This window comes from Panicum hallii, chromosome 2 (assembly GCF_002211085.1).
Source record: "Panicum hallii strain FIL2 chromosome 2, PHallii_v3.1, whole genome shotgun sequence".
NCBI lineage: Eukaryota > Viridiplantae > Streptophyta > Magnoliopsida > Poales > Poaceae > Panicum > Panicum hallii.
The window spans coordinates 53,803,147-53,813,599 of record NC_038043.1 but is presented as its reverse complement, the minus strand read 5'-3'; the positions used below and the strand labels follow the sequence as shown (position 1 = coordinate 53,813,599).

At 48.7% G+C, this 10,453-nt stretch overlaps 1 protein-coding gene across 1 annotated transcript; it reads left to right on the top strand.

Moving 5' to 3' along the window:
• The first annotated feature begins 2,501 nt into the window (after window positions 1–2,501).
• Window positions 2,502–10,155, top strand: LOC112880577 (protein IMPAIRED IN BABA-INDUCED STERILITY 1-like). Its single transcript, XM_025945282.1, has 9 exons — window positions 2,502–4,029; window positions 4,608–4,892; window positions 4,978–5,295; window positions 5,556–5,783; window positions 8,159–8,256; window positions 8,581–8,689; window positions 8,821–9,366; window positions 9,452–9,584; window positions 9,698–10,155. The coding sequence occupies exons 1-9, from the start codon at window positions 3,643–3,645 to the stop codon at window positions 9,715–9,717; spliced, it is 2,124 nt and encodes a 707-aa protein (XP_025801067.1). The 5' UTR covers window positions 2,502–3,642; the 3' UTR covers window positions 9,718–10,155.
• The last annotated feature ends 298 nt before the right edge of the window (window positions 10,156–10,453 follow it).

The window sequence follows — 10,453 nt, the reverse complement described above, 5'->3', positions numbered from 1 at the left end:
TCAGTCAGTGGACCTTGAACAGTGTTGTTTGGTCACCATGTACACTCCCTAGAAACGAAACCAAGTGTAGTGTTCACACTATAATCCTTTTTATGTTTTTTAAAAAACAATAGAATCTTTTTATTCAATTCATACTACTCATCATTCTCTACGAATAATGGGTGCCTAGGATTAAGGAGAGAAACCAAACATTGTTTGCGATGAGCAATCATTGCCGGCAGATCAGAGAGTTCCTCCAAACCCCGGCTGACCCCACCCGAGTTTTAAATCGCAAGTTCCTAACGCACTTTCAATAAGCTAGCTTCAGACGCTGGCACGCTGCATCATCTGCTGGCTTAATTTTTATCAGTTTCCATGGATTCACGCGCGGCCGAACTGTTCTCCTGCGTCAACGCCGAATCCATGTAGTGTCGCCCCATCACATGCCCGCACCAGAGCTAGTGGCCGCTAAACATTTGCTTAATCAGTCACGCGGTAGGCTATTAGACCGGCCAAAATCCACTTCATCAGACAATAATTTCCTCTGGATACTAATTGTTAAATCGCATTTCCCTGCACCTAGCAGGATACTAGGACAGGGAGGAACAAGAGTGCGCTGTCTGTCAGACTGCGTGACCTAATTTGACCTCCCAAATTTGGAATCTGACCAACACAGAAGATACATCCAAAAGTAGTCGTCTTTCACGGACCAAACTTTTTTTTTTGAAAATAATTCACGGACCAAACTTGAATGGCCGTGTTTTAACCGGGCAGGAGTAGCAGTAGGGTACTCTTTGAAAGGGTTAGTGTCTGAAGTCTAAACACATGATTGAAACACATGATTCTATCAGAATTGTAAAAGGGATCAAGCGAAGATCTTTCAGAAAGAGAACTTTATATTGCAGATCAAACAGCTTTCACTTGTTTTCGTAAATGGAACAGGTTTGCACGTTCGCGCTGAAACGAACCTTTATTCGGGATTGCATCTTAGACTTTTCCACTAACATCTACTGTATTTCTCTGAATAAGAAAGAGCAGCAGCTGCTAGGGTTTTTGGTCTTTTGAGGGCGTGAGGTGGTAGCTTCCAACCTAACCTCCATTAAATCGCACTATAGCTAGTTGACGCAATTCTGGCTGAATCTGTTTGTTTTCGACATCTTCTTGTGTTGACCAAGCTGGAGATAGATGTCATGTTTTTTTTAAAAAAAATGGATTGTGGGACAGCTCCAAATCAAATGTCATGTCAAATTTACTCTGTGTTGCACTATTTTGGACGGGGCAGTTGGGAACTTCTTTTTTTTTGAAGAAACAGTTGGGAACTCGTCAGGATACAATATAGCACCTTGAATGCCACGGGCAGTCGTGAAAAAAATAATATTGTGCTGCCAAGATGGCCAAACAAGATTATAGTAGATGTACTAGTACTACCACCACCGATGACGAGTGAAAGATGAGTGCACTACAGTAAAAAAACGCATTCTAGAAAGGAGTGGAGAGGCCAAAACCATGAGCGTTCCTGCACTAGTTTTTTCTGAAAGTTGACCGCAAGGGTCAACTCGGGTGGACACAGTAGCCAGACCGGGACAAGAGCAATTCTGCGGTGGAATCTCCGGTACGCCCATTTCCGGATAGAACAAAGAAGCCCCAGAAAAGGCAGCAGAAACTGGCGCCGCCGAGGCCGAGCCGCGCAGCACAGCGCGGCCGTGCCAGAGGCGCACGGGGACAAAGCGCTTGCCTGCACATGACGCCCGATTTTTCCACGCTGGAATCAGTGAGCGCGCAGCTGCCGTCTGCTCCCCGTCGTCGACCGAGACCGCCCGCGCGTGCAGCGCAGCGCGGGCAGGCAGCGTCGCGGACGCGCCGGGCCGGTTTGACCAGCTTGCCGCCGTTTACATGGGCGCGGCCAGGCAGGAACCGGCCTGGATGTCTGGCGTGCGCGTCCTGTCCCCTTCACACCGCCGCGGCGCCCAGGCGGGGGCGGGCGTCATGGACGGGTCGATGATCCGGCCGCCGTCTCGTCTCGTCACGGGCCGAGGAGGGGAGGCACCTGGCCACCACCTGGGTCCTGGCCCCGTGGCGTGGTGGTGCCTTTTCCGCCGCGGGCGCGGAGAAAGCAGGGTGGGGAGACGAGGAAAGGAAGGATCAAAGGGAGCACGGCGGGGACCGGCTCGGCCGGCGAGAACCAGGGCGTCTCCGAGGGGGAAATCCCCGAAAGCAACCTGAGAATCAGGGGAGCGCGGAGCGTGCGCGAGACGTGAGGTGAGCTGGCCGATCGCGCTGTCCGGGGCTCGAGGCTCCCCGACCGGAGGACTTTGATCCGCTGCCGGCACGCTTTCGGAAGGGGGCCACCGTCTCACGACGGCGAGTGAGCGCCGGTTTGGGTGGTACAGTGGCGGTTCCGCGTGAAGCGAGCGGGCTCGGTCTCTCAACGAGAATCGCCTCGCATTCAAGCGGGCCGGGACCAGACCGGCCCGTCCGTCCGGCGGCTGCTCGGTCGTCCGGGAACCGGTACGGACCGCCCGGCACCGCGCCGCCGTACGGGGGATCATCGGCGAGACACGAATTTGGCCACCCTCGTCTACACACTTGCGCAGGTATGGTGGTGGCACGCACGAATACCTGGGAAACCCAGGGCCCAACCTGAAAAGTCTCCCGAAATTAATAGGCTGCCGCCGCGGTGGTGGCCGGGCCCTACGCCGCCCCGCTAATCTCGCTACAAGAACAGGGGCGCGGCGCCTTGCCGAGTTGCCGAGGCCCCGCCCTGAGCTCATCAAAGGCACTCGAGCTCATCAAAGGCACCAGGCACAGCAACGACTCCTCCCCGAAAGAGAAAAGCGTGCTCGGAAAATCTCATCACTCCCGCCCCCGGCGCGTCCCGTGGCGTCGACCTTTTAGGCCTCCCCCGCTCCGATTCCCCTACCCACACTACCACCTCCCCTGATCGAGTCGAGCGAGCTCCCCCCACCCGCTGCCGTTTCTCCGGCCGGATTTGGCGCCTTCCTTTTTCTGCCCCGGCGGCGGTTTCGCCGTTCTCTGCTGTTGCGCCGTTTCCTTCTTCGCCCCCCGATTCCGGGCCTCGCCGCCGGTAATTCTGGCGGTTTCGTGATCCGTCCCCGCGCTGCCGCTGCGGTTGCGGAAAAGGCCGGGCCTTTTTCCGCTCGCCGCAACGGGTGCTCCGTGCCTCCCCGCGCGACCGCGCCCGCTCGCTCTCGCCCGAGCCGACGACCGACCACCCCTCACGATCACGGGGCAGCGTCGCCGTCGTGGTCTGTCGACGGGGGCTGGCGGTGATCAGTGGTGTTCAGCAAAGTCTCGCGCCCTCCTCTTTTTTTCGTGATGTCTCGCGTCGCGTCATAGTCGAATCATTAATTGGTCTTCCAGGTCAATCCCGGGCCTCCCGGCGTGTTCTTGACTTGTGCCGTGTTCGACCCGTGACGCCTGTGGTTGGCGGGCGAACGGGTCAAATTTCCTGCTCTTGATTCTTAGCGCCGCGGACGCCGGCTCGCAGCCCAATGCTGGCGTGAGGGGGGGGGGGGGGGGAGGTTGGGAGCGGAGGAGGAGACGGCTCGTAAAGATCACGCGCTGGTCTTGGTCCGTGCCCGTGCTCGACCTCGGCGTATGGTTGGTGGCGCCTCCTGGTGCTGGTGGTAGTGCGCCGCCGCGATGGGCTGCGTCGCGTCCAAGAACTCCGTCTCGGTGACGCCGGCGGCCGACTCGTCCGGCGCGCTCAGGGACCGGAGCCAGCCGCGCGCACCGGTGCCCTCGGGTCCGGTGCCGTTGCCGGTGCCCGCGGCGGCCGTGCCTTCCCTGCGCAGCTCGTCGTCCGCGGCGAGGAGGTCGGAGAAGGTCAAGGACGACGCGGAGGAGACGGGGAAGGCCGTCGTCGCCGTGCCGGCCGTCTCCCGGAGCTTCCGGCTGCGGAGCCTGCGGAAGAGCCTGGAGGGGGAGCAGGTGGCGGCCGGGTGGCCGCCGTGGCTCAGCGCCGTCGCCGGGGAGGCCATCCAGGGGTGGATCCCGCTCAAGGCTGACTCCTTCGAGAAGCTGGAGAAGGTACTGTGGAGCTTTCGCCTGACTGGGTGATTTCATTTCGGTTGAGATTTCGTGACTGGTTCAGTTCAATAGCTCGTGGGTCATTTTCCATGGCAAAATTTTGCGTGCATGTGGAACTTTGGAAGGATGATAGTTGTTGGGGCTGTAGTTTGGTCTAACTGGTTGGTATCTTTCTGGTGTCCTTTATCATTTGTTTGTTAGTAGTACATTGTTGGTGATGGATTACGACATGAACAATAATTAGCATAAGCGACAATTGTTATGAGGATATATATAGGGGAGAAAAGGGATGTGACTTGGGTGATCTGGTGTCTCCTTCTATGAGGCATCACATGGCTTAGTTGTCTCCATTGTTGAAATGCTTTTCTGGTAGGGTATTGACCTCTTTATACCATTTCTTCTATGTGATCATCAGAATCATGGAGAGATAATTGGGAAACAACAAGGGCAATAAAATTGCATTCTATGCTGACTGATTTGTGAACCTGCATTCTTTTCGCAGTATACATATGGCAATTATACGTTTGCTATCCCCTCTAAAGGTCTGACCACTTCTGTTTCTTGCATTGTGTGTGTAGGTTGGGCAAGGCACTTATAGCAGTGTATTCAGGGCACGGGACCTTGAGACGGGAAAGATTGTTGCCCTGAAGAAGGTGCGATTTGACAATTTTGAGCCAGAGAGTGTTAGATTCATGGCAAGGGAGATACAAATATTAAGAAGGCTTGATCATCCAAATGTCATGAAACTGGAAGGCTTGATTACTTCTCGGTTATCATGCAGCCTTTATCTAGTTTTTGAATACATGGAGCACGATCTTGCTGGACTTTGTTCCTCCCCAGACATCAAATTCACTGAAGCACAGGTATGTTTAAGCAATTTGGTGTCTTCAGTTCAGCTTTGGCGTTACACTGCGTTGGCCTGGGTTTTCTGACAGTCACCTAATGCAGCTCAAGTGCTACATGAACCAGTTACTGTCAGGGCTGGAGCATTGCCATTCACGTCGTGTAGTTCATCGTGATATCAAGGGTGCAAATCTGCTCGTGAATAATGAAGGGATTCTAAAGATTGCTGATTTTGGTCTTGCTAATTACTTTGATCCCAGCAAAAACCATCCTTTGACCAGCCGTGTTGTTACACTGTGGTACCGACCGCCTGAACTGCTACTAGGTTCAACTCACTATGATGCAGCTGTTGATTTGTGGAGTGTTGGGTGTGTATTTGCTGAGATGTTCCGTGGCAAACCTATATTGCAGGGAAGAACCGAGGTAATTATTTGGTTACATTAATTAATAGAGTTCATTTCCTGCATCTGCTGGTCTGCCTGATTCTTCATGTTTTTCGATCTGGCTCTGTAACAGATTCTGTACTTGTGGTTTTCCTCCAATCCTGATTCATTAGAAAACGCAAGTTTCATTGTGTCCTTTTTCTATTTTCTTTTTTTTAATGAAATTTCCCACTTTAGTTTGCCAGGAGTTTTAAATTCTCTAGTGTGTAAATATGATATAGAATCTCTTGCATTTTTCAGGTGGAACAACTGCACAAGATTTTTAAGCTATGTGGTTCCCCTGCTGATGATTATTGGAAGAAGTCGAAGTTACCTCATGCAACAATATTTAAACCACATCATCCATATCCTAGTACCCTTCGAGATGTTTTTAAAGAGGTACCAGAAAATGCATTGGGTTTACTAGAAACTCTTCTGTCGGTGGAGCCCTGCAAGCGCGGCACTGCATCAGGTGCTCTTTCATCTGAGGTAAGACTGCATCATGTAATGTCCTTCATTCTTATGTCTAAATGATGACATAAAGGCAGTTCTCCTGCGTTACAACAACAACAACAACTTAGCCTTTTGTCCCAAGCAAGTTGGGGTAGGCTAGAGACGAAACCCACAGAAAACAAGAATAAGAAACACAAAAAACACAAAAAGGGCACAAGCCAAAGGAACAGTTAGGGGTTAAATAAAAAGTAATAAAGGTCACGGTTCAGATACGTTAATTGCTAATCTCCAAGCGCTCCTATCCATAGCTAATTCCTTAGCGATATTCCACTCCTTAAGGTCTCTCTTAACCGTCTCGTCCCAGTTAGTCTAGGTCTATCTCTACCTCTCATTACATTATCGCCCCGCTTTAAAACTCCACTGCACACCGGCGCCTCGGGAGGCCTTCGTTGTACATGTCCAAACCATCTCAACCGATGTTGAATCAACTTCTCCTCGATAGGTGCCACCCCGACCCTATCTCGAATCTCTTCATTCCGGACTCTTCATTCCGGACTCTATCCCTTCTTGTATGCCCGCAGAACCAACACAGCATACGCATCTCTGCTACACTCAGTTGCTGGACATGTCGTCTTTTTGTAGGCCAACATTCAGCACCGTATAGCATCGCCGGGCAAATCGCCATCCTATAGAACTTACCTTTTAGCTTCTGTGGCACCTTCTTATCACAGAGGATGCCCGAGGCTTGCCGCCACTTCAACCAACCGGCTGAAATTCTATGTCTAACATTTTCATCAATGTCTCCATTTTTCTGAAGCATTGATCCTAGATACCGGAAAGTATCCTTCTTGGCCACCACTTGACCTTCGAGGCTAACGTCCCCATACTCATGCCTAGTCGGGCTAAAGTCGCACATCATATACTCGGTCTTGGTCCTACTCAGTCTGAACCCCCTCGACTCTAACGTGTGTCTCCACAGCTCTAACTTCATATTAACCCCTGCCCTACTCTCATCAACTAGCACCACATCATCAGCAAAGAGCATACACCAAGGGATATCACCCTGTATGTCCCTTATGATCTCATCCATCACCAAAGCAAATAGATAAGGGCTCAATGCTGACCCCTGATGTAGTCCTATTTTAATTGGAAAGTCACTGGTATCGCCATCACATGTTCGAACACAAGTCATCGCATCCTTGTACATATCCTTGATGAGGGTAATATACTTAGTTGGGACTTTGTGTTTTTCCAAGGCCCACCACATGACGTCTCTCGGTACTTTGTCATACGACTTCTCTAGGTCAATAAAGACCATGTGTAAGTCCTTCTTCTCCTCTCTATATCTCTCCATCAACTGTCGTACTAAGAAAATCGCCTCCATAGTCGACCTCCCAGGCATGAACCCAAACTGGTTTTGGGTCACCCTTGTCAATCTTCTTAGGCGATGCTCGATAACCCTCTCCCAAAGCTTCATCGTATGGCTCATCAGCTTAATCCCCCGGTAGTTAGTACAACTTTGAACATCTCCCTTGTTCTTGAAGATCGGTACTAAAATATTTCTCCTCCGTTCCTCCGGCATCTTGTTTGACCGAAAAATTAGGTTAAAAAGCTTAGTTAACCATAGTACCGCCCTCTCGCCCAGGCATCTCCACACCTCAATGGGGATGCCATCGGGACCCATCGCTTTACCTCCCTTCATCCTCTTCAAAGCCTCCCCGATCTCTGCCTCCTGAATCCTCCTCACAAAGCGTCTGTTGGTATCATCAAATGAGTCATCCAACTCGAAGGTAGGACCCTCATTTTCCCCATTAAACAACTTGTCGAAGTATTCTCGCCATCTGTTTTTGATCTCCTCATTCTTCACCAGAAGTCGATTTGTCTCATCCTTGATGCATTTGATTTGGTTTATGTCCCTTGTCTTCCTCTCGCGGGTCCTAGCTATCCTATAAATGTCCTTCTAGAAAAATGTATAAATGGCGACATATTGGAAAAAGCCATTATATTCGGACTTTGGAATTTAAGGTGTTTGTTTGTTGAGATTAGCTGATCTGTTCTGCTGCTTTTTCCTTTTAGTTATGCATCAGGAAAGTATTATATTTTACTCATATAGTTATGAAAAATGAATAGTTCAAGAACATAACAGATTTTCAACCTATTAGGGTTGTAGATCATCTGAATTTTAATATCGTAAGCTAAATCTTCAAGAGCAATGCAGATTGCAGAAAATTACTGTTAGTGCAACTTGCATTTAGCTTGGTGCATCCATCTTTTCACATGGCATTAGGATATGGGTAAGAAATGCTTAGGTATAGTGCAGGCAGAAATAGTTATTTTTCTCATATTTGAAATTCTATGAGAATATCGCAGCTTATGGTAGTGGATGATTTATCCTGTTTACTTTTGTACAGTTTTTCAGGACAAAACCGTATGCATGCGAACCTTCGAGCTTGCCTAAGTATGCACCCAACAAAGAGATGGATGCAAAGTTACGAGAAGATGTGCTCAGGTAGGCTTTGTTAAATGTAGAATTAGTTTTTTGGAGAAAAGGAACTCAGAAACTGAGCATCTGTTTTCTGCAAAAAAAAAAGAAAAGGAAAGGAAACCGAGGATCTGGTCTTTATTATTTATTGCTGCTGTACAAATGTTTCACAAATTGAAATACCATATTTTGCTGAGCAGCTCCCAACACTGAAACATAGTTGAGTTGTTGTCAGTAGGAAACTTGATGACTGGAAGTTGAACAAAAAAAAGTTCTTCCTTTTAGTTTGAACACTGCCATAGTCTAGCAAAAACCTTAATTTCTCTCTCTTTCTTTTCTTTTTTTTCCCAGGAGAAAAGCCAGCAGAGGGCATGGCACAGAAGCATCCAAGAAGTCCTCAAGGCTCAGCAGGGCAGCAAGGGAACCTAGTGCTGTACCTAAGCAAATAATTAACACAGAGGTATCCTTTTCTTTTTCTATGGCTGGATGCTCATCAAATGTTATCAGAAGGTTGATTTAGCCAGCTGTATGAATATTTAATTTGATGGTAGCATTATTCATCAAATCTCATGCTTTTCTTTCTTGTTTCAGGAGTCAAAAACCAATGTAAATGGAACCAAGGATGGCACAATACAGGATCGTGTGAAGCTGAATGGTGATGCTAGGCTATTTGCAGACATACAACCAATGCCAGTCCATGTTAGAGAAAGGACTCGGCATGTTAAGAATGACTCACGAGAGGAAGTCCCTTTCTCTGGGCCATTGAGTGTTTCTTCATCTAGTGGCTTTGCATGGGCCAAAAGACCACAGGATGATCGCTCTTTTGCTAGATCACGGACCAGATCTACTTCAAGAGGCCAATTTCCTGCTGACGCCGATCAGGACAGCAAGTCCCAAGCTAAAGAAAACATTGGCCTAAAGGAGCTACCTAGCAGAGATGTACCTATATCAATATCACGCGTCAACTCTAAAGTCCGAGACCGGGAGAATCATGATGTAGCAAAGCGTGCAGTCCTGAAGAAGTGGTCACAGTTAGAGCGTCCAGAATCATTCGATTCTTGTGACACTTACCACTCTCAGAACTTCTCAAACGCGATATATCTTGGGGGCACTCTCTCATCAAAGAGTAGCTTCAAGGTGAGTTGATTCAATCAATTACTTGATATTGGTTTCTATCTTTATATCAATAAAGTTGTAACTAATAAGCCATTCGAAACTCCAGGGTGACCATGATCAAGAAGAGAAGGTTGAATACTCAGGCCCTTTGTTGTCCCAGTCACACAAGGTCGATGAACTGTTACAGAAGCACGAGCGCCACATCCGACAAGTGGTTCGGACATCATGGTTCAGGAGAGGTAATTGTCTTTCAGAATTAGTATATACCTTTTCTCTGTGCATTGCCCCTGTTGCTTGCTCTGATACTCTTGTGTGAATCACAATTGATGGTTGCCTGATTATATGGTGACAGGAAGAAAGCTGGACAAGTGAGAGCAAAAGTTTGACCATTTCTTTTGATTGGAGAAGCTTGATGCATAGAGAAGTGGAGACTGGAGAGCATGTCAGTTTCTGATGCCCTTTACTGTCAGAGTCCGGGAACTGGCAAGTGCTGCTGACGATTGAACTGTTGACTGAAAACATAAAAAGAAAAACATGAGATGGCCCCAGCTCAGAGCAAAATTTGACAAACTGTGCCTCTACTAGATCTTTATGACTTCGGCGTGTATTGTAGATTCCCCGGGGACGCCTATGTTATATCCTTTTAGTATAGGAGGAGCAGTTAAACAGCTGAGGAGCCGTTGTGGTTGATCAAACATTCAGACCATCGTGCAGTCGGAACCAATAGCCACCGAACCATGGCGCGATTGTTGTAAAGGTAGCCTTTGTAAAGAAAAGGTAAAAAGTCGAGTAATCTGTCATCGTTCTCTGCAGCACTAGCGCCTTTTACTGGCAAACTATCGATCCAACCGCTCCGGTTGGCGTCTTGGAAAGAAAGGAACCGAGAAGCCATCATGTCGCTGTGTTGTTGGTGGTTCAGCGTCTCTGGCATTGCAACTGCAAGCCTGAACTCTGAAGGGAGAGACAAGATCTGTTCGTTTAGTTAGAGATTTAGTCCGCTATGCCGTCTCCAACTAGCTTGATAAGCCTACAATCCAATTTACATGCTACGGTTACATGTTGCTGGGGATGAAAATTCCAAACCCCAGCTACAGTTCATTGTGCTCCT